Genomic DNA, 25731 nt, shown 5'->3' on the forward strand with positions numbered 1-25731 from the left:
AAGTAAATTTCGTTCACAGACTTATAGAACAAAAATAAATAAATTTCTTGTAGAAACTTATAGAACAAAAATAAGTAAATTTCGAGTACAGACTTAGCATTTAAAGTGAAAATCTATATCAAATTTCGAACCAAAACCGACAAAGGATGGGCCGTGTATCAATCTGTATATAAATCTCACATGTATATAAATGGGAAATCTCAGACATTTAATTACTTAGATAAATGCAATACGAGTCCTAAGCTTAGAATCTAAAGCTCATATCTTTATTAAATTTGAACCAAATAGGCCAAAAGATCGATCATTTAAAAGTCTGTATTTTCACATGCATGTAAACGGAATAACTCAAACACTCAAATATTTAAATAAATAAAATTTGGTGTGTATCTTATTACTATGGCTGTAGTTCTGTAAAAAAAATTTGTTTCAGTTGGTTGAAAAAAAAATTTGAAAAATGTATACTCGGCCTTCTTCAGATATTGTCTTACGGACCCTTAGAACATTTATGTGCAGGGCACAGCAACTAAAACCCTGAACATTTTTAACGTACAAGGCCTCATTCATGGCTCAAAATTTTAAGCGGGGTGAGGATTACATCTTTTGTAAGTAGAAGGCGAGAAAGTGTAAAGTAGACCACACACGCTTGTTTATACAGTTAGCTTCTTTATTCAAACGTAAGCAAAATTAAGTGTAAACAATTACTTTTCAAATCAAAAATTTTTTAAAAAAAATATTGGATTTATATTGAGAACTGGGATATTCATAGCAATGAAAATCTTCGCGACTGTTGAAATTACCAAAATTTCAATTTGCAAAAAAAGGTGCTTTTTTCGCTAGTAAAATTTTATATCTGACAGAAAATTTGAATATATAACGAAATATAGAAAATATAGAACGAATGATTTATTTTAATTATAAAACTGCAGGAAAATATTTATTTCCTGAAGTATTTATTTTTGTTCAATTGCGAATCGAATATGTGACGCGCTTTGATGGTTTACAAGTTCATAATCACAAATCGATGAGCTAAAAAATAATTTTGAGTAAATTCCTTGCAAAATTAATATAACACCCGTACATGAATTCAATTTCAGTAATTATAATACAGTGAACTTATTTTTATTTAAATATGCTAATAATTTTTTTTTAAATAATGAATAGCTGCAACTTGAAAATCTAATATATATATATATATATATATATATATATATATATATATATATATATATATATATATATATATATATTATAAAAAAGATAAAAATGAGTTGAACAGAAGCATGATTTTTATAAATATTGTTATATAAAATTTCATAAAATTATAACAAATAAAATGCGTTCTATGCGCCCAGAAATTAGAAGAAAATTTACTTTTTACTTTAATTTAAAAATTTGAAATAAAAATCTATATTTCTATCATAGGAGCTCTTGTTGCATTCCTTTTTAAAAAATAATTTATGAACTGCCGACTTTTTAAAACGATAAAAAATTATTCATCTCTGTAATCAATGAAATGCCCTTTATTCTATCAGAATAAAATTAAAGAACCAATTTTTGAAGGTACAAATGTTGCCAATTTCATTAAGAATAATATTGCTCCCAAAAAATGCAGCATCCATTATTTTTCTTTCGAAATTTCTTGCTTTTTTTCAACAATTTCAGCCCAAATTTTCATAAATTATCATGATTAATTTAATTTAATTTTTTAAATTTTTTGAAATAAAATTTTAAAAAACAAGACTTTATTTTGAGTCGAAACTATATGTTATTTTATATCTCATATGAAACAAACGTTTTATTGTATAAAAATAATACTATGTAATAATAATGTTTTTGGAAAATTTATGTTTAAAAGTGAAAATAAATATATGGCTATATTACACAAGCATGCATTGTTGATATCTATTGACACAGCATATGCCTATACTCTTATCTCATACGAAGCAAAATTTTTAATATATAAAAATAATACTATGTCATAATACGGTTTTTGGAAAATTTACTTTTAAAAGCGAAAAAAAATCTATGACTATATTGCACAAATATACATTGTTGATATCTATAGGCACAACATATATCTATGCTATGCCAGATAACCAACCCAAAATATAAGTAGACCCAACATTAAAATATAAGTAGCTAAAACATTAATAAACACGTATATATATATATATTTTTTTCTTAAAAAATTTCTTCCAACTGTGGTTAAATTTCTATGTTTTCTTTGCATCGACAGCATCTCGCATGTTGGATAAGATGGATCCAACCATCGAACCTTGCGACAACTTCTACCAGTTCGCATGCGGGAACTACCTGAGTCGAAACACGGTACCCGACGACCACTATCTCAAGTCTACCATACAGACCATGCAAGATGACATGTATGTAACATTAAAAAGTAGGTCATAGTAAAGTTACTTATATATATTTAATCTTTTTAAGACGAAATTGAGATTCATTTAAAATTGCAACGCGTGAATGTAGCGTGTAATTATCAAACATTTACGTTGTTAACCCTTTAAAGGGCCATTTTTTCTAGTCATATTATGTTAAAATATTTTTAGACTTGAAATTAGAATAAGAAAAAGGATTCATTTAGCTTATTAGATAAATTTAATTAAATTAATTAATTAATTTGGTTAATTAATAATTAAGTAACAAATCAAAACACATCATTTTGTCTGAGATAAAGAACTGAAGTATCTAAGTTTCTGACTTACTAAAAAAATTAGTCAGAAATTATGCCAACCAACATAATTTCATACAAAGATTCATAAATTTAGTGGGAGGCATACTTCCCACGGCCCTAGAAAGGGTTAACTAAGCAAAAAAACAATATTTATCGCGAATTAACAAATTATAAATAAGAAAGAGTGGAACATAATATTCTACTGCACTTTAATTACTTTCATTTTATCAAAAAATTATTCTACAATTTCAAAATTATTCTAAATAGTCAAATCTAAAAATTAACTAATATTAAAAATAATCTCATCACTTTAATTATTGAATGTTTAATAAATGAAGATAGTAAATAAAAAGCGTAGTAATTTCCGATAAATAAATTATAAAAACAATTCCATGACCGAAATGCACCTAGTATTGAGATTTTCAACCCGGGGAACTGTATAAGGGAATAGTTCCCTCTAAATGCTTAGCAAATCAGTTGATAAATCTTGTCAATGACATGAGAAAAGCATCGAATGACCTAAAAAAGTTGCAGTGCCACGATTACCTCGCAGCCATTATCATTTTATTATTTTTTCTTTTTTTCAGTTTTTTATTGTAGTCCGAAATGTATCTTGAAATAGTTACATGCCATAATAAAAGTGTATCTTACCAGGAAGTCTAAAGAATAATGTACACTTATATAGTTAGAAAGCATATAAAAGGTAGAATTGGAAAAAAGGAGCAACTTCATAGAAATTCCAATCAGGAAAGGTCAGAATTGGTTTATGTTTCTCGTTCTCCTTTAAGTTTTGAAAAATTACAAACTTACTTACCAAGTTTTTTTTTATTTTCAATTTTCAATTTATGTGGCAAAAAATAGCATAATTTGTAATAATTTAAAAATGTAGGTTAAAACAATAAAACTAATAAAAACGGAAAAGATAAAAAATTTGAAATCTGCTATCACAAATTTCAGGTTATCACGTGAGAATATTATTTGTTTTAAGTCACGTGATATCAATCGGACAGAAAAGCATCATGTTCCCACATGACTCATATTTCGCAATCAATAACATTTAGAAAAGCGATATTTAGAAAATGATGTTTTTTTCTTTTTTTTTCAGAAAGTCGGTTTAAATGTGTTTGGAATGATTACGAGACTATTGTATTGCGCAATCGTTGAATTTTGGTTAAGTTATATTTTTTTTTCCCATCTCAAAATCGTTCGAGCTCCAACACTTTTTTTTGCCAGTTAGAAAAATTGAAAAGTTTAAAAGAATTATATTGTTATATATAATTTTCTATATCTCTCCCGCTGTTTCGCATTCATTCCCATCTTTTTCTTTTGGAAAATAACTTCTTACGACTCTACCCTTTATTGGACAGACAGGAGAATCGAGTACATGGCGGACATTCAGGCCAAATTGTAACTTTTTGTTGACGATAAATCGCTAAATGTGACAACCTTCTTTATCATTTTCTAATAACCCTAAAAATAAAAAAGGGATGCCTCAAAAGCAATAAATCATGAATTTTCTGCTCGTACATTTTGAGGCTTCAAAAACCCCAAACGTAAACAACATAATTTCCTCACTTGATAATAAAAACTTTGCCATCTGCATGATATTGCCGATTTCAACACTAATGTGGAACACTGATTACAGATATAATAATTCAAAAGCATCATTTCATTAATGGAAGTGCAATTAGTTGATATTTTCTCTTTCGTTTCACACGCAATTATAGCGTCATGTGAACTAAATAACGTTTAATACAGTTTTTTAGACTTTTTTCTTATTATAAAGTATATTTATATTTGTTTTTTGCATTATTGTTGTTGTTTGCAATGGTTCTTGTCTAGACAAACCCACTGACTTAAAGAAGTCATATGTGGTTTAAGCCAAGAGTACGGCTCTTGTTTTTTCAATAGCGCTATTTCGGGCCAAGAGAACGACTCAGCTACACACACGTCACAACCCTTTTTACGGAACGGACTTCGTTCATTCATTCATTTCATTCACTCATCCACAGATCGTAATTTTGACCGGAATCAGAGAACGATCACCCCTGATACAGGACCCCCAGTGGTATTACATTCGACATTGAGAACTTTGTGACCACGACAATTCATACGCGCGTCAGCCACTACACACACGGGGAGTCTTCGGCCGTTTTGGTTCGAACTCGCAACCCAAGGACCGCGAATCCAATGCCTTACCAACCAGGTTATCCCGGCCTATTTGTTTTGCATTATATTTGTTATAAGAGCACGCTGTTCTTCTCTTAAAAGTAATATTGCAAATCCTATTAGGAAAGTTACTATATGATATCTCCACGATGTGTTCAATATTCTGAATGCCGGACAATAACGTGAAAATATTATAAAAATGTCCTTGGGTATTTTACTCTAATAGGAATTTATTTCGTCTTTTATATTCTAAAGATATTTAAATGTATCTCTTTAACTCTTTGGTTCTTAGAGTCTTTGAATCTAGGAACCACAGAATATTGTAACGAATCAAGAGTTTTTCTTTCAAAGATAATTCCTGTTCCCTCCCCCTTAATGGATAGCTCGTAGTCTTATTCTTATATACAATAGAGAACTCCACTAAGCCGATTTCTCCTGAGGAGGGACGGGGTGGGTTGTACGAGGAAGTAGGTTGGACGCAACCTTCCTTAAAGATGAGTCATTCGAATGACGAAGTCTGCTGCTCGATTATTCGAGCAGTCAGAGAAAGAGAAAGAATTTCTCGCGTGTTTCGGGTGGCAATCGTACTTTGCTTACGCTTACATTTCGATGGGACCTCCGTAGTTTACTAATTTGGTTTTTCTGCAGATTGACGTACTTTGCTTGTTTGGGCGTTTCAGGAGATCGAAGTCATTTGCTTGCAAAGGCATTTCGGGGGATCTCCGTAAAGATCTAGCTTGAACGTTTCTGGAGATCGAAGTCGTTTTCTTGTATGGACGTTTCGGGAGATGTCTGTAATTAACTAATTTGAACGTTTCTGGACTACGATGTACTCTGCTTGTTTGAGCGTTTCAGGAGATCGAAATCGTTTGCTTGCAAAGGCATTTGAGGGATCTCCGTAAAGACCTAGCTTGAACGTTTCTGGAGATCGAAGTCGTTTTCTTGTATGGATGTTTTGCGAGATCTCTGTAATTAGCTAATTTGAACGTTTCTGGACTACGATGTACATTGCTTGTTTGAGCGTTTCAGGAGTTCAAAGTCATTCGCTTGCATGGGTGTTTCTGAGAATCTCCGTAATTGGATAGTTTGTACATTTATGGAGATCGATGTACTTTGCTTGTTCTTACATTTACGGAAATCGATGTCTTTTGCTGGCATGAGCATTTCAAGGGATTTCCATAATGAGCAAGTTTGGACGTTTCTGGAGATCGAAGTACTTTGCTTGTTCGGGTGTTTCAGGAAATCGATGTCGTCTACTTTCATAGGCGTCTCGGGGTATCTCCATAATAGGCTAGTTTGACAATTTCTGAAGATCGACGTACTTTGCTTGTTTGGGTCTTTCAGGAAATCGAAGTCTTTTGCTTGTATAAACGTTGCGGGGGATCTCCGTAGCCTGCTAGGTTGGACGTTTCTGGATATCAACGTACTTTGCTTGCTTGGGCTTTTTGGGAAATCTATGTCGTTTGCTTGTAAGGGCATTTCAGGAGATTGAAGTAGTTTATCTGAGCAGATGTTTCAAGCTCTCCAGTATGAAGAGGATTTATCAAACGTTTCTATTTCTATAATACAGCCTTTTTTTTCCCTTGACGGTATCCTTCAGAACTCGAAACGTGCATTACTTCTGATGACTCGCAACTGATAGCAGTTGAAAGGGACACCTAAAGTATTTCAATTATTTAAAAAGAATTTTCCTCTTTCCTGTGCTGCCGCCAAACATATTTGAGGATTCAGAAAAGTAACAAATGTTCACGGGGAATCAATTCAGTGTGTAAAATGTTATAACATGTAATTTTGTAAACAGTTGTTTCCAAAGATGTAATGAAATGTAGTAACTATGAACTACTGCCTTTTCAGAATTAGTGGAACAACCGGTGACACCAAACGACACAGAAGCTATCTTAAAAGTGAAGCGACTGTACACATCATGCATGAATACCAGTAAGTAATTTTAGGTTTCTCTTATTTCACAGCAAACTGAATTAGATACAGAATATATTTATTAACTCGTATTATTTTTTAAAACTACTTGCACATTTTTGCATTTAACTTTCTCGTATATGAAGTAAAAAAAAATATTATATTCGTTTTAAAAAAATATGATTTCGAGATTTTGGCGAATCTCCATGTTTCAAACATCCTTCAATCTGAAAAACACATTTTTGGCATTATCTTTATCTTTCTATGAACACCATAATTCAAAAGCGTTTTAAACTAGGCAAATGAGATTTGGAATACGTAATTACAACCAAATTTATAGATTTTTTTTATCAAATGTTGAATGAAATCCATTTAAAGGAAATCTGGCAGCCAGAATACAAGTAAAACTCATAACTACAAAACGCATACACAAATTTAGCATTTAAAACATAAATATTACTCCAAATCAGAAGGTTGTGTGTTCAAATCACGTCCAGGTCACCAATGTAGTTAATTGGATTTTGGCTCACGGCCCAGTAATATGACCACGATACAAAAGCAATTTCTCAGGTAACGTAGCTGTTAACTGTCTTATAAGCTTTCATCACAGATACTTATCCAATGTAAAAATGAATTGCGTTGAATAAATTAACGATAATCATTTTTAAATTTGTAATAATGCTAAAAAAATAAAATTTGCTTCAAAGATAGTAAAAATATATTGACATTTATCATCTCAAAATTCATGACATTACTAATAAGCAAAATGTGATTTTTGAACTGAATCTGAATGTTGCTTTTATATTCATTTGAATGTTTTGAGACATTCATACTCAACGTATATGCGATGAAAAATTCGTAATTTTGATATTTTGTCTCGAATAAAAGCGATTCGATAAGAGTTAACTTTATCAGAATATTTGTTTAAGTGTGAAGATATTTGTGAGTATTTAATATCTCTAAAGAGTTTTAATGGTAATTTTCAATTAATTTTTGATAATGCAAGCTTAAATTATTAACTAGACTCTCTGTCCTCTTTAAACTAGTATATTGCTGACAGCTTTGTTTATCTTAAAACAGAAATTACTGAATTGATTCGGTTGTTATATTACAACATAATTCATTAAACAAATATATTTTAGTCAAATAAATTATCACTTACCCAATTGTCAAAAAATTTCTGTGAGTTTCCAAGGATTAAAATGCCTCTCTCCGAGCAAATTCATTTACGAGCAAACTAGATTTTAAGTATGCACACTATTTAAGAAAAAATATATATTTCTAATTTAAAAATATATATTTTCTAAATTCGATTAAAAAATGATAAGCAGCGGCTCAATTTGAATAGCAAATATACATAAAAACTAAAAAAAAGGAATATTTCCTGTGATTGACTTATATGTAATGAATATTTTAAGTATTTAAAATAATTTTAACACTTGCATTTATTTGTTTCAACATTTAGAGTTTATCGTTTGCAATAAATTATAAATGCTGATTCGGCAGATTTTTGTTCGTTGGTTCTTAATCCTTTTGATCATTCGATTATGAAGTTATTTAAAATGGTTTGTTTTCTGGAAATAGGGTTGGTTTAACCTGGTTAAAGAACTAAATAGCGCTACTACACATCAAATATATTGATCGTGAATTATGTAGTTTATAGAATTAGTTTCCTTTTACAGCGTGCTATAAAAACATACTGTTTACTAAATTATGTAATAAAAGAGGTAAGACAATATAAAAATAAGTTCTGAATTAAGAAATAAATTACAATCGAGTAAACATTAGATAAGAGACCGGACATTGATATTATACTTTACTAACATATATATATATATATATATATATATATATATATATATATATATATATATATATATATATATATATATATATATATATATATATATATATATATATATTTGGAAAAAAAATTTTTATCGATACTCAAATTTTGACATTCTATGTCATCGAGATGACATTCTATGTCTAGTTCTTTTAAATAGTTTAGTTGATGTGTTATAAAATGTAAAGGATCAAAATTTATTCCTGTATTACAACGACCATTAAATTTTTATCGATCACATAAAATTCTCCCATATTTTTATGCCTGATTTACTGCCAAATCGCAGCACGCAGAGTCACTTTTAGCAAATATGAGAGATTATTTTGTGTTTTTTTAATCAAATTTCCGTGTTCTAAACAGCATGTGTACGAAATAGTGTTGTTTTTTCTCTGTGTGTTTGACCGAATCGCAGCCAATTGCAGCTGGAGATGGTTTCAAAGAGTTAGTAGAGCAGCTGGAGTTAGTTTCATCGAAAGAATGCAAACTGTAAACTATCGCTACGAGTGCATTTAATCTATGCATTCTATATATTTAATCTATATATTCTATACTATTATAACCATTGCACAAAGGAGAAACTTTTTGATCGTCTACTTAACTTTAAATAAACTAAACTGAAACTATCAAACTCAAAGAATGAATACTTTTTAAATATTAAAAAATAATTTTCTGTATGTTATTTAAAATTTTAAAAAAAGTAATCGCTACATACAATTACTTCTTTTAAAATCATTCTATCGAGAAAAATGTAATCTATGGAACTCTGACATAATAGAGCATCAATTAGAAATATGGAAATTTTTTTAAATAAAAATCTGTCATAAATATTTTCTCTTTTTATAGGCTTTTATATACTTGCTGGAAGTATGAAAAATGAATTTCCAGCCTAGTAAAAATGCACATTCAATGTATTATTAAGATGATTGCAGCTTTTTTAATATGTTGTGAGATATATTGCATTGTTGCCAATTGACAAATGGCTTTAAAAAAACTTCCTTAGTATCTTTGTATCCTGTAACAGGTAGCATAGAGGATGGATCCGTAAAGGTTCTGTTGGAGCTGCTGACTGATTATGGCATTGGGGAATGGCCCATCCTCAACCACAAATGGAACAAATCAAAAGTGGACTTGGAGTGGAGACTGGCCATGCTGCATGTGCATCAAGTGCAGCCTTTCTTTCACACATTCGTGGCTCCTGATGATAGAAACTCTTCTGTTTATCTCCTTCACGTTAGTACCTTTCCTTTCTTCTATCCTAAGTCCACTCTTTTGTCGACTTCGAAAAAGAATGAGTCCCTTTTTTCTATCTTTCTTATGCGATTATTTCTGGAGATTAAATACAAGATTTCCGAATGTAAACAAAAGACTTACAAAGATATTTTATAATATTATTTCCACTTGAACTTACTGATTAGTAAGAAATAACTTTGTTTATATGAATGTCCTAAAGTGATTTGATTAGTTATGAAATGGTAAAAGTGAAGAAAGTGAATCAAAGTTATAGGCACGTTTGATTATATACTTATTATGCACGTTTGATACTTTTGCACATGTATATATATATATATATATATATATATATATATATATATATATATATATATATATATATATATATATATATATATATATATATATATATATATATATATATATATATATATATATATATATATATATATATATATATATATATATATATATATATATATATATATATATATATATATATATATATATATATTACAAGTTAAATCAATGTTCTTTCTTCAAGTAATTATTGAAATAGCTAAACTAATTAATTTTTCATATTCATGCTGTTTATATCTAAAATGCATTCTTGTTTTCCCGAGAGAACAATATACAAAAAAAATGGAACTTGATGAAAATTAGCATACAAAAAATGGAAACATATAAGAATAAATACATACCAAATGAATTCGGCTTTAAAATATTGCCAAACTGAGAAGGAGGGAAAGGCTTAAAGGAAATTATTAGTATCACTGAATTCATTTTATGAACATTTCTGTCGTAAATATGTCAGCATGCCACAAAAATTGTAAAAAGTAACTGTATTTATAACAAAAATTATATATGTCTAATGCTATGATTAATTTTTTTGCACATGTAACCTATTTAAAGGCCCCTAGCAAGCCCTATAGTTTACCATTCGCAAGTCGTTCAAAGAAATTGTTTTCATGACGTAAACCATAGAAATAAAGAAGCTTATGTTTATAGTTTTAGCTTTGGGAGGTTTCTCTTGGAGCAGTGAACTATCCATATTTAAAGAACAAATTGTTCCAAAATACTATGTCAAAGAAACAATTGAACCCCAAAATACTACGTCAACAATTATAAATAACTGTACGTGAGCAGTTCGTTAATCATTCAGCTCATAAGTGTGTGTAAGCCTTAACATGCTCGCAACAATCTTCGCTTAGTCGCTGCCAGTATCACATTCTGAAGCAGTTGGCAAATGAACTGGAAGTTGATGGGTGCGGATTCTTCCACTTACAGTCAATACTGTTTTAAAACCTTTCAAATACTTTATATTTAATAAACTGTTTTCATGTAAATGGTCATGTTGATATTTTCACAAATCGTTATTCCAGGTTTACTCGGGGTCTCCCATTCTCAACACTCAATACTACCTGAACAGCTCCGACCCCGACTACATCCGGTACATGCTCTCGTACAAGAACCTGATCGCCGAAACTGTCCGACTGCTCAAGGCTTCGGAGTCGGTGGTCAAGAGAGATATCGAGGCGCTCCTGGAGTTCGAAGTGGATTTTGCAAATGTAAGCTGCCTTCTTTCTTTTATTCACCCAGAGGATCGAAATTTCTTACTACCCAGGTAGCAAATATTGTACGATACTCTATAGTATTATTCAATATTAAACGATAGTATACAATATGCGCTATGAGGGTAGTCATCATTGATTTTTGGGCTGTATGTTATATCACAAAAGCTAATTTGGACCCTACTACGACAACCGCATAATGGTAATAAAAGCCTCTGGTTAATATTGTTGCGAATCTATAAATTGTTTTACCGCACTAAGTCTCAAAGTTATTTATTAATAATTTGGCAGAGATCAATCGCCAAAATCTCTCCAAAGATATCGAGGTAGCCATGGCTAAAATTTGACTGAAGATGCACATTTTCATTTTCTGAGGCATCTATGTGCTAAATTTAGTAGCTGTAAGTCAAATATTCTAGCCTGTAGAGCGCCAACATATACACATACACACATTCATCTTTATTATTAGTAAGGACTTGAGACAATGAAGACAGTTTGAATTTCATTACAACAATAAAATTTTTTGCATCAGTTCTTAAACTTATACATAACTAGAAGAAGTGGTCTCATCGAAATTTTCTCGAATGTTCTCTAATAAGGTTTTTATTCATCCCGCATAAAATTTTAAGCCTTGGACAAAAATGAACGTCACGAATCTTCAGATTTTAAATTTCTGAGTCACTCACATAATCGTTCTTATCTTGGTATCCTATAGAATAAATCACACTGTGCATTTTAGATGCTTTTTTTTAAAAGAAGAAAACTAAAATTTGTAGTAAAACAAGAATTTCAGCTACCAGATCAGCTGCAAAATTTTATTTATCTGTTGTGGTTTTAAGTAATAGTACATACGTATATGTGAAAACCGACTGAGGATCAGCCCTTTGACAAATTTAGTTCAAACAATGATTTAGATCGACAGATTAGATTAAAACTGTACACCAAATTTCATTTATTGAAGTTCTTATTTTTTACTTTCTTATTTTATATGAAGTACAGAGAAAGTATAGTAATAGTCAAAATATTCGAAATGGAAATTTTGACGAATTTCCAGTTTGTAAACCTCGCTGATATCGAAAATCACATTTTTAGAAAATGTCCGTCCGTCCATCTGTCTGTCTGTGACAAAGATAACTCAAAAACGCTTTGGGTTTTGGTTGAAATTTGGTATAAGGTCTTTTCACCAGATAATGTAGATTTCTATCACGTTTTGAGCAAAATCTTTTCAAAGTAAGTCCGTCTGTCCGGCTTTTCGAATATAAGTTAACACGATAACTACAAAACGAAGAGAGCTGGATAGATGAGATTTGGTACACAGATTTAATATCTATAGTGTAAACGCTTATCAAATTGTGAACCAGATTTAACAAGGAAACTTTCGTTCTGCTCTTTCAGAAGCGTAGTGAATAGCTTATAAGCCAGTTAACAGCTACTCTACCCGAGCAATTGCTTTTGTATCGTGGTCATGTTACTGGGCTGCTAACCACAAAATCCCGAGTTCTATCCTCGCTCATATCGATTCGCCACATTGGTGACCTCGGTCGATGAGCCTTCAACCTTCGTACAACTGCTGTGGCGCCATCTACCCACAATCAAAGTCGTCAGACTCACTTGACGCAACAACAGCATCAGCAACCACTCACCCACACACGCTAGCCATAACGCTTGGCACTACTCAAATGGGCACAGGCGCATTAGAATCAACAGCTACAACATCACCACTCAACAGCCATATCGTTTGTCTCACCTCCGACTCACTGGAGGGAGAGTCTGTGGTGAATAGCTTATAAGCCAGTTAACAGCTACGCTACCCGAGCAATTGCTTTTGTATCGTGGTCATGTTACTGGAATGCGAACCAGGTTCTATCCTCGCGCATCACAATCCGCCACAGAAGCATTTAAATGCGATACACCCAAAGCGCAGTGACTTAAGTTTATCAAATATGGTACGAGATTTTGTGACTACAAGTGCAGTTTTGTGACAATCGTGGCTTCAATTGTTTGAGAAAAACGTATCTAAAACACAAATTCGGTTTTTAGATACTATTAACCCATGCCAGGGAGTCATCACCAAAACTCCCGCCAAAGATAACACGATTTATTCAGTAAAAATACCTTCGTGCCAAAAGTTAATATTCTATAACTGTTGTACGCCAGTGCCATGAAAGGCGCTCTCAGGGCTGACAACTTTTGAGAGAGTTTTGGACAGACCATTCCCTGGTTGATCTATGCTGTATATACGCATGCTAAAGTTTAGAGTGATATACCACCTATCCTTTGTTGAATTTGATTTAAAATTTGATATGCATCTTCATTTAAGTCACTAAATCTGTGTACCAAATTTTGGCTCATTCTTGCTTGTGGTTATCTTACTCATCTCTTTTTTGTACAGTTAGAACGGATAAGTTTCTTATAAATGGGTTTTGGCCAAAATTTGATAGAAATCTAGAAAGTTGGTATAAAAAAAATCAAATACAAAATTTCACTCGTCTAGCTTAAAGTTCTTTTGATTATCTTATTCACAGACAGGCAAGTAGGCAGATATAATTCCAAAAATGTATCTTCCGGATAACACCGTATAATTAAGTATGTAACGGGAAAAATCATCAGCATCTCGAGTTCGAATTTTTTGACAAATGCATTGCTCCCTCTTTTTTATAAATAATAAAAATAATTTATAATATATAATAACTTATATATTATTATATTATATATTGTTATTGTTATACAGGGTGTTCATTAATTATTGTCAGGGTTTCCGTACCTCATAACTTTCGAATAAAAAATATTACCCAAAAACCGATTACGTATTCGTAAATTACAGCTCAAAGAATTTTATTAATGATATTAAAGTGTAAAGCTTGCACAATTTGCACTTTGTAGGTATTCAGCTGAAGGCGATTCTTTGAGTTGTACTTTACGTATTCATAATTCTTTGAGTTGTAATTTACGTATTCATAATTCTTTGAGTTGTAATTTACGAATACATAATCGCCTTCAACTGAATGCCTACAAAGTGCAAATTGTGCAAGCTTTACACTTTAATATCATTAATAAAATTCTTTCAGTTGTAATTTACGAATACGTAATCGGTTTTTGCTTAATATTTTTTATTCGAAAGTTATGAGGTACGGAAACCCAGACAATAATTAATGAACACCATGTATATTATATATTACATATTATTTATATAATATATAATAAAATAATTTATAATAACTTATAAAAATATCCTACAGTATTGCTTTAGCTCAGGAGAAAACTACATAGCAATTAAGCTTGTACCATTAAAAAATCGATATTTAAAAACATTTTTAAGTGGCATAAGAATTGTACTTTCGCATTAATATTTTCCATATAACATATCACCAAGTATTTTTTAAATTTCTAAAACGTTTCTTCCCAAAAATTGGATCTTAGCAAATACTTATGTCCTATATGGCTTTAAAAATACTCCTCCATATGGGAAACGATAACCGCCACCATGGATAAAGATCATTAATTATGTGTCAAAACATTCTGCGTGACCTTTATACGGCTATTAAAAGGGAATTTGCTGATTAATTTTTGCCTCAACTGAAGATGCACTCTAAAAATTCTCTATTGTCTAAAAATTCCCTAAAAGTCCCTTCAAGGTTACTAAGAAGTGATAAGGTTTCCCCCCTCAGCACTGTTATTAAAGTAGAAAAATAAAGCCAAATCCTTTGTCTGCTGCTTTGGAAGGATACTTTTATGCAAAAATAGCTGCGAGACATTTCTGCCATTTCAGAAGCGTAAAAGTTAGGAAATGGAAGTATTAATTTGTTGATAAAAAGTTTAACTTATCTATCGAAAATTTGTATCTTTTCGGTGCATTTCAATTGAACTTGGAAATAAAATAGAAATTGAGACAAATATATTCTTTTGTTTTTTTATGCTTTGAGTAATTTAAAAATTCCGAGCCATATATACACATTTTGTTATTTCCTTGGATTTTCCATAATTTTCCATAAAAAATGCTTAATCTGGCGAGTCAAAATAAAGTTTTAGACACCATTGATATTTTTATCTAATAAATAAATATTTTGATATATGTTTAAAAGGAACTAGAAGATAAAGAAGTTAGTTTTGCTACAAGACCCATTTCCATCGTTGCTCGGCAGCGGTGGCCTCATAGTAAGGCCTCATAACTAGAGAGTTTGAGGTTAGAGATTCGATTCCACCGAAGAACTGTCGTGTAAGCGGGTCTGGTACAAATTAAATCCGTTGGTGCCAAACGTTGTCCCGCTGGTGTGGTGTGGAAGTTTGGAGAGGGAAGCACCAGCTCAGGTGTCGTCCTCGTCATCTGACCGCTGTTCCAAATTACGAGGTCCATCCCCAAATAGCCCTAGTGTTGATTTGAAACGGGACGTTAATGTAAGTAAACTAAACTAATCACTCTTTGCTCGTTACTTATTTAATTCCTGGTATTATAATTAATTTTAGGCCGGGGTATCCTGATTGGTAGGGCGTTGGATTCGCTTCCCTTAGGTTGTGAGTTCGATCCCCGCCGAACGAAGACTCCCCGTGTATATAGTACCTGGTGCACGTATAAATCTGTCGTGGTCACAAAGTCCTTCATGTCGAGACAATACCACTGGGGGTACTGGTTCAGAGTTGATCGTTCGCTGATTCAGGTCTAAACTACGATTTGTGGATGAGTGAATGAAATGCATGAATGAAGTCAGCTCCGTAAAAAGTGCTGTGACGCATGAGTAGCGAAGACGTACTCGTGGCCCTAGATGGCGCTACTGAAAAACGAGAGACGCTCTGTCGGCTTAAAATCTCTGACTTTGACAGTGGGCTTATTTAAGACAAGTGCCATTAGAAGTAACAACACAAGTAATTTTTGTTAATAATGTTCATAGGCTTATATCGTAATACAAATAAAAGTCATTGTGGTGTGTCTTGATTCAAATATCATACGAATCTACATTTGTACTTTTATACCAAATTTTATTAATCTAGTTCTTTACTTTTTGAAATTATCTCATTGGTTTGTAATCAGACGGCTGAACAGAAAGACTACTTCTTGTACACTTTCAAGATTTATTAAACATCTACATAAATATTGTATAAATACTAGATTTCATCCATGGAAATCAAAGTAATTTCGAGTTATTAAGTTCATGGACTAACCGGGAGATTTTTTTAAGTTTAGTTTAGTTATATTAACGTCCCGTTTAGAGCTATTTTGGGTCGTACCTCGTAATTTTTAACCGCGGTCAGATGAAGAGGACGACACCTGAGCTGGCACCCCTTCTCCAAACTTTCACCCCACACCTCTGGGAGGACGTTTGGTCATGACGGATTTAACGTGCAACAGACCCCCTTACACGACGTTTCTTCTGTGGAATCTGGTCACGAACCTGAAACCCTACGATTGCGAAGCCGAGACCTTACCACCAAACCACCGCGGCCCCAAATACGTGTTTTTCAAATTAAAGGGGCCTGAAGAATGAAGATTCGTCAAATGCTCATTTGGTATTTTTGGTAATTACAATATTTTCTCTTTTTATAAGAGAATGCATAAAAGGAGAAAATGTGTATAGTTTTTCGGATATTATGATCTTATAAATGAGAGAAAAACATTAAAACATTAACATTAAAAAAAATTTTTTAAATTAAAAAAAACATATTAGTAAGAGAACCCATTAGAGAAAAAAAAGATGCAGATTTACAATAAGCTCATAATTAAACTTACAGCAAATTAATAAACTTAGTTCTTGGGAAACCAAGCTTCACTCAGTATTTTTATCATGTGAAACATGATGTTGTTTTGGTTTGAGGTTTTTGAAGTCTCAAAATGCGTAGGCAACAAATTGGCGATTTATCGCTTTTGAGGCATCCATTTTTCGCTTTTAGGGTTATTAGAAAATAATACAGAAGGTTGTCACATTTGGCGATTTATCGCCAACTAAAGTTACAACTTGATTCCCAAATTATTCATTATCTGAATTCTTACGAATTGTCTTAATTAATTTAAGTCACTAACCAGTTTAAGCCGGTTTGAAACAATCACGAGACTACCAGATTACCCATGCGTCGATATTTAGAAAAAAGATGGGTTTTTTATATCTCAAAATCGGTCGAGCTCCAAAACTTTGTTTGCCAGCTAGAAAAATTGAAAATGAAAGTTTAAAAAAAATTATCATTAATTATATATAGAGAGAGAGGGGGGGAGATAGAGACTGATAGAGAAGTCTCGTGATTGTTTCAAACAGGTTTAAACTGGTTAATGACTCAAATTATTTAAGACAAATAATGGCTTAAAAAAGTAATGTTCTCACATGATAACTTGAAATTTGCGGTCGTAGGCTTTATTTTTTTTTTATTTATTATTATTATTATTTTGTAAAGTCGAAAATCAAATCCTATCCTATGGCTCGTTTAAAATTATAAATGGAATCTAATTGAATTGCAAAAACGGGATCTAACATGAGAAAAATGCACGCGAGTCCGAAGCCCTAACAACTACTACAAATACAACGCGATTATTCTGGTCATATATAGCCATGTCAATATTTAGTTATAAAAAATGGCAACTTAAGTAAAGTCCCGTTTTTTCATCAAAGATACCTATACGGATAAACTTAAAAAGCAAACCTTATATAAATATAAAATTTGATCCAAATCATTTGATCCGTTTCCAAGAAATAAATTTATATACAAGAATTATTCGTTTAAGAGATAAACTTATTCTTATTATTATTAAATTTATTGTTATTAAAGCGATTCGTTTATAAGATAAACTTATAATTTACAAATATAACAATAGGAAAAGATAAATTTAATTTCTTCTGAAAAAAAAATTGGCTAAAAGAATGAATTCTGTACGATAGAGTTTCAAACAATTACTTATGAAGATTTTTAGAATTAGAGATTTAGATTAATAATTTCAACTAAAATTTCCTATGAATTTTCTAAACTAACTGAAAATCCAATGTTATTACTATGCATTTTAACACTGCCCTCCTAACATTTGTAAATAATAAAAAGAATTTGAATTATTTCTCACACAGAACAGAAAAAAAAATTAAAGCTTATAATTATTCCAAAATTCATTTTAAATTCGCTTTAATCTGCTATCAAACCAACTCAGAATTCTGAATAATTCTCTGCTTTAGAATCTGATTTTAGGACCTAATTTTAGGGCCTCTCAGCCTTGTTCATATTTGAGTCCAAATGATCCAGAGTCCACAATTACCTGCCGAATTGAAGTCGACAATGCGATTGTGGATACGGTTACAGAGTAACTTCGAGTCTTTGCCGTTAGTCCTGCTGGTATGCGATTACGGTTACAATGAAACGCAATAATCTCGTTTGAGCCCTACAAAGGGTTTTAAGGCTTAATACAGAACTTGGTAAAGGGAATGGCTAGTTGGTTGCTAGAATGGTAGTGGGCTCTACAGCATGTTCCAGAACTTGGAGTGATTAATTTAAACATAGGTTTACAGCCGGTATACAATGAATATATTCTTAAGCTACTGAGGCGCTAATTAATAGATTAAAATGCTTCATTTGTAGTAACTTCTTTTCCTAATATAATCGATGCACCTATTATCTTTATCTAATATATAAAAATTAATTTGTTTGTTCGTATTTTATATGCTGTTGTACTGTTCGTTCGATTGCGATAAAACTTTGCCAACTTTTTGCTTTCACTTGTGCGTAGGTTATAGGCATAGTTTCATTATTATATCTAATATATAAAAATGGATGTTTGTTTGTTTCGTATTATATGCGCTGCCATATCGTTTATCTGATTGCGATGAAATTTTGCCAACTTATTGCTTGCACTTGGGCAACGTTATAGGCATAGTATTGTTGCTATTGGCGATAAGCGAGGATCGAACTCGCAACCTTATGGTTCGTAGCCGAGTAACATGACCACAAGACAAAAGAAATTTCTCATGTCTCGTACCTGTTATCTGGCTTATAAAGCGTCACCACATTACTCCCCCTCTAGTGCGTCGGAGGTGAGACGAACGATATTTTGTCCTGTTTTTGTTGTTATTAGTGGTGATATTGGCTGTTGCACCTCATCCATTTTTTTTATTGGCTGATTATTTATCAGCTTCATTTTTTTTTTATTTATTGGCTGATTATTTATCAGCTTTTTATTTATTTATTTCTGGTAGAGGGCATCACAACAGTTGTATGAAGGTTTGCGTACATCACGTCCGGGTCACCAATGTTGCTATTGGCGATAAGCGAGGATCGAACTCGCAACCTTATGGTTCGTAGCCGAGTAACATGACCACAAGACAAAAGAAATTTCTCATATCTCGTACCTGTTATCTGGCTTATAAAGCGTCACCACATTACTCCCCCTCTAGTGCGTCGGAGGTGAGACGAACGATATTTTGTCCTGTTTTTGTTGTTATTAGTGGTGATATTGGCTGTTGCACCTCATCCATTTTTTTTATTGGCTGATTATTTATCAGCTTCATTTTTTTTTATTTATTGGCTGATTATTTATCAGCTTTTTATTTATTTATTTCTGGTAGAGGGCATCACAACAGTTGTATGAAGGTTTGCGTACATCACGTCCGGGTCACCAATGTTGCTATTGGCGATAAGCGAGGATCGAACTCGCAACCTTTGAGTTCGTAGCCAAGTAACATGACCACAAGACAAAAGAAATTTCTCATGTCTCGTACCTGTTATCTGGCTTATAAAGCGTCACCACATTACTCCCCCTCTAGTGCGTCGGAGGTGAGACGAACGATATTTTGTCCTGTTTTTGTTGTTATTAGTGGTGATATTGGCTGTTGCACCTCATCCATTTTTTTTATTGGCTGATTATTTATCAGCTTCATTTTTTTTTATTTATTGGCTGATTATTTATCAGCTTTTTATTTATTTATTTCTGGTAGAGGGCATCACAACAGTTGTATGAAGGTTTGCGTACATCACGTCCGGGTCACCAATGTTGCTATTGGCGATAAGCGAGGATCGAACTCGCAACCTTATGGTTCGTAGCCGAGTAACATGACCACAAGACAAAAGAAATTTCTCATGACTCGTACCTGTTATCTGGCTTATAAAGCGTCACCACATTATAATTACTATACCTAATATATAAAAAGGAATTTTTGTTTGTTCGTATTTTATGTGCTTCTGTAACATTCATCCGATTGCAATAAAACTTTGCCAACCTATTTCTTGCATTTGCGTGAAGGTTATAAACATAATACAATTATTATATCTAAAGTCAAAAAGCAAAATAAATATTACTTAAGTTTCTCCTTTATATATCATTCAGTTTCAATGAATGTATTTACTGTCGACAAGAAAATAAATATCATTCTTTCCATCATTCCTAATTAAACTAGATAGCTATTTCAAATTCTAAACGATGTTTTGAAAATTATTTCTTCTGCTGCAGTAATGAGATGTTACTAGCTAGTTATAAATTAAATGAATTCATAGTCTTTTTTGTGATATGTTAGCAAACACTTTGATGAAATCAAAAATTAATTCCTTTTACTACATTTGTGTTTTTATTGTTATGTAATTGAAAAAATACTTGAAATAATTTATTTTTTTTGGATTTAAAAGATTTCTAAACTTATAATATGTCTCATTATTTTGCAGATTTTTAGAAAAAAAAACTAATTAGCGATAAAAAGATATTACTTAATTTACACATTTTATAAAAACAATCATTTTTAATTATTTTTATACTAAAGATACATGTAGAATACTAAATGGACTGTATGCATCACTTTTTTTATAAACTTTCGACGAGTGCTGGTTCGTTTTCTGAATGATCAAACTAATTTCTAGTCAACAATATTTAATTAACAATTCCTTCATTACAGAATGCTCACCGTAGAACGCCAACCATGAAACGAGATACGAACAAAAAGAATAAAGAACAAAAAACAGAATATATATAGAAGAACGATTGCCACATTTGGCGAACTATCATCTGATATGGCGATAATAACAATATTTTTGTTTGATATTTAACAATATATTTTAAAAGTGTTTACAGACATGAAACTATTCCATGTTCTTTCCTGATTCCTTTTTTTACATTCTCTTATACGTAATATACAAAAAGAAAGCATTGAATCATTACGAAATTCGAATTTTTTACGAATTTTCTTAGATATCTTCGTTTAAATTTCCCTCCGTTTGAAAAACATATTTTTTAATTAGGTTTCATTGTGAATATCATGACTCAAAATGCATTGTGGGAATTTTCGTATATAAGATTTATATCAGACTTTGAACGATATCCATTCAGAAAAAGCCTGTTTGCCCGGCTGTCCAAGTTAATAAATACAAATTAACACCACATAACTTAAAGCAGTGATAGATGAAATTTGTTATACAAATTTAGCATCTAAATTTGAGAATTGCATCAAATTTGGAATCAAATCCGTTAAGAGATTGGCATTCTATCAATCTGCAGTTTCAAATAAATGCAAATGCAATAACTCGAAATTGGAATGACTTAAATCAATGAAATCTGTTATGTGATCTTTGACATAAAAGGATCGTAGTTTTCTGCATCAAATTTTTGTTTCAATTGATCGGTAAAAATGGTCCACAATACATATTCTGTTTTTAATTACTTTGTGGTAACTCCATGTTAGTGATTAATCGCCGAAAAGAAAGGATCAAAGTCCGCAAGCAAAACTCTTGCCAAAGATCTATCTTTCGTAGCTATTGTCCTCCAATGTAAGCAACTAATGCAGAAGTACGGGTTTCCTTTACTATGCCATGAAGAACACAACTCTTCAGTGTGGGAATTCGAAAATAAAAATCTGAGCTATTGTGATGTTCACAGCCTTGTCTAAGGATCATAACTGAATGCATGAAGGAGGAGAGATTATTAGAAAACCAGCCACCTTTGGTAAAGTGTTGCTACGGTGGTTTTAAAGCTCGCTAAAAGATTCAATTAATTGTTTTGTGTTACTAATTGCTGAAAAAGCTCATAAATCAATTAATTATTACCTTCTTCAGTCACATATTTTTAAGGTCCAAATCTTGATAGTAATATTAGTTAGTATTACTTGATAGTAATACTAGTATTACTGTTGTTGTTTATAATGGCACTTGCCATGGACAAGCTCGCGGACAAAGTCAGCGATTTTAAGCCAAAGGAGCGTCTCTTATTTTTAGTAGCGCCAACTAGGGCCAAGAGTACGCCTTAGCTACTCACGCATCACATTCGCTTTCACAATCCCTTTTTTTACATGGGGGCACATTCTCACAGATAGAACAGACGAAGAACAACCATGCCCGAACCGGGACTCGAACCCAGGACGCCCAGATCACGGGAAAGACGCGCTATCCCTACGCTAGGACGCCGATTCTAGTAATACTAATTAGCCTTACTGCATTGTGTTCACTGTATATAATTTTTTGTCAGATGTCGTAAAATTTCAACTTTAATTTAAAGCAGAAGTGATTAATCTTCAATTACAACTTTAATTTAAAGCAGAAGTGATTAATCTTCAATTACAACTTTAATTTAAAGCAGAAGTGATTAATCTTCAATTAATACTTTTTTTGCTGAAACCAAACATATTTTTTGAAAAAATATGAGTACAGAAAAGAAAATATTTCAACAAGGAAGTCACAATGTCTGTTACAGAATTTTTTTTTTTTTATATTTCATGTAGTTTCCCAAAATAATTATGCAATAAAAATTCCTTTACTTCATCATGAACTCAGAATGTAGCTTTACTTTCAAAAGAATTTAAATTACGCAAAAAATTATATATTATTTTATTTCAGTCAATAAATACACCTCTAAAATATCTTCACATTCATCTTTATTATAAGTAAACATGAAAGGAGGAACTAAAATTTTTTCGGGGTGCTTTTTCTACATAGTTAATAATATTACATTCACATTTAAAAACCAGTGGGATTAGTCTTCCCAAAACTGTCTCGCATCTCCCTAATAGACTTGTCATGCCAGACAACGCTTTATTTGACAGTGGGGGAAAATAGTTACGAAATATTAACTCTTGGCATGAATTTAGCAACTTTTCTTTGTCTGTCATATGATCATTGGCGAGTTATTTGACGATTAAACCCAGGAATGAATTTAAAAGTCTCCAAAATTTGAATTTATGATTTAGACACGTTTTTTTTCTTGAAACAAAAATTTTGACGCAAAATTGCAATTGTAGTAAAAAATTCTCATATCGAATTGGATATATTTAAGACATTGTGTTTTTTATTTATCGCTTTTAAAATCTTCAGAAAGAACAGACCGATAGACAGTCAACCCTTTGTAGGATTTCGCTCAAAATTTGAAAGGTTTCTAAACTATAGATATTAAATCTGTATACTGAATTTTATTTATCTCGGTTTCTTCATTTTGTGATTATCGTGCCAACTTATATTCGAACAGACGGACAGACGGACTTTCCCTGAACAGATTTTATTCAAAATTTGATACAATCTGCAAATTTCGGATGACGATCGTATACCAAATTTCATCCGTCTCGCTCAAAGCTTTTTTGAGTCATCTTTGTCACAGACAGTGATATTTTCCAAAACTGTACTCAAAGAGGTCTGAAACGCGGAGATTCATCAAAGTCTCTACTTCGCATTTTTTGACGATGACTATATTTTCTCTATACTACGCATACGAGAAAGTAAAAAATACAGCAAACTTTTTCATTAAAATGCTCCAGGAACATATTCCTGCACAAACCGTTTAAAAGAATTGGATGTTCCGCGCTGACAGGGACTTTTCAATCTCATTCATTGAATTAAGACTAGTTTTGCTCTAAATAGTCTAATAACTCCATCTCTATAGTTTTGACAGATCACGGTATTTACGTTTAAGGAACTATAATTTACTTCTGTAACAATAAAATACTTAATAAATCCTTTCAATGTGTGGGACGTTATTTACTTCAAGTTGCGATGGACCATCAAAACGGAAGAGCGGAGAGAAAAATGAATTTTTTACCAAAAATTCTGAACGAATATGATTATTTTCAAATTAAATTCTGTTTTTTTTTTTTTTTTTTTTTTTTTTTTTTGTAATAGAGGTGGACTAAGTTTCCGATCCTCTCTTTTATAAAAATTACCACCAAGAATGCGAGATGTGCCTTAAAATTCCTTTGAAACTCCTTATTACTCTAGAATTATTATCTTTGTATAGTGGCGAAAGGTTATAAGCCAGTTAACAGGTACGCTACCCGAGCTATTGCTTTTGTATCGTGATCATGTTACTGGGCTGCGAACCACAAGGTCCCAGGTTCTATCCTCGCTCAATTCAATCCACCACATTGGTGACCTCGGACGATGAAACTTCAACCTTCGTACATATGTTGTGGCGCCATCTACCCGCAGCAAAACCAAAGTCGTCAAACTCACTTGACGCAGCAACCCAAAAATTCGAAAGAAGTGTAGAATACTGAAATTCAGGGAATGAACCAGCTTACTTGAATAAAGAAGTCTTTGAAGGTTGAATGCTTAGATATTTCCTACTCCATATTTCTCCTCTTAAAAGAAAATTCAAAGAGCTTCCATGTTAACATTCAGTTTCAAAAAAACGTTAAAGACTCTCTCATGGCGTCGTCCGCGAGGGCCACAGTGGCCTGGTGGTAAGGTCGAATTGGGAACCAGTGGTTTCAGGTTCGAGATTTTACCACCCAAAGAACCGTAGTGTAAGCGTGTCTGGTGCACGTTAAATTCGTCCGGAACAACGATGTGGTGTGGTGTGAAGAGGTGGGAGCCGGGTTAAGTGTCGTCCCCATCATCTGACCTCGGTTAAAAATAACGAAGTCCGTCCCAAAATAGCTATAGTGTTGCTTTAAAACGGGACGTTAATGTAATGAATTTTATCTAAACATGTCGTTACCGGCAGTTTTCTTAGAAGAGACGATTGGAAACCTGGTTTAATGATAATGTCAAATGTCTGAATCATCACATCGATTACATCGAAAAGTAATTATAATACATTAGTTAATATAGATAACTGTAAGATAATATAACTATAATAAAGGTAACTATAAGACAATCTGTATTCTTATATTTTTTTATCGGCAGTTGAAAATAAATATCACCCATATTTTAACACTTCTTTCAAGCAAAAGAAAGGTAATTCTATTCAGTGAAGAATTTCTCCCTCTAAATAATAAATTGTCAAATGTTAAATTAAATAAATAAATTAATGAATGAAGTCTTCCTGAAAATATGCGATTTGAATTTTTAACAAATACAATACAAAATCAGATAACGTTTCTTTCACTAATTTTATTTCAATAAATATTTGTCGGTGGAAAAGAAAAAAATAAACTATTTCC

General features: G+C 32.0%; 1 protein-coding gene across 6 annotated transcripts in view; it reads left to right on the top strand.

Moving 5' to 3' along the window:
- Nucleotides 1-25731, top strand: part of LOC129975690 (endothelin-converting enzyme 1-like) — a 333428-nt gene that overhangs the window by 221824 nt on the left and 85873 nt on the right. For 5 of the 6 annotated variants that reach the window (XM_056088819.1, XM_056088818.1, XM_056088820.1 and 2 more), the window contains 4 exons: nucleotides 2237-2398; nucleotides 6713-6796; nucleotides 9622-9851; nucleotides 11234-11419. In XM_056088819.1, coding sequence (XP_055944794.1) covers nucleotides 2237-2398; nucleotides 6713-6796; nucleotides 9622-9851; nucleotides 11234-11419 — 662 coding nt within the window. The remainder of the gene's footprint in view (nucleotides 1-2236; nucleotides 2399-6712; nucleotides 6797-9621; nucleotides 9852-11233; nucleotides 11420-25731) is intronic. The other variant, XM_056088821.1, reaches the window with a different exon arrangement.

This window comes from Argiope bruennichi, chromosome 7 (genome assembly GCF_947563725.1).
Source record: "Argiope bruennichi chromosome 7, qqArgBrue1.1, whole genome shotgun sequence".
Lineage (NCBI taxonomy): Eukaryota > Metazoa > Arthropoda > Arachnida > Araneae > Araneidae > Argiope > Argiope bruennichi.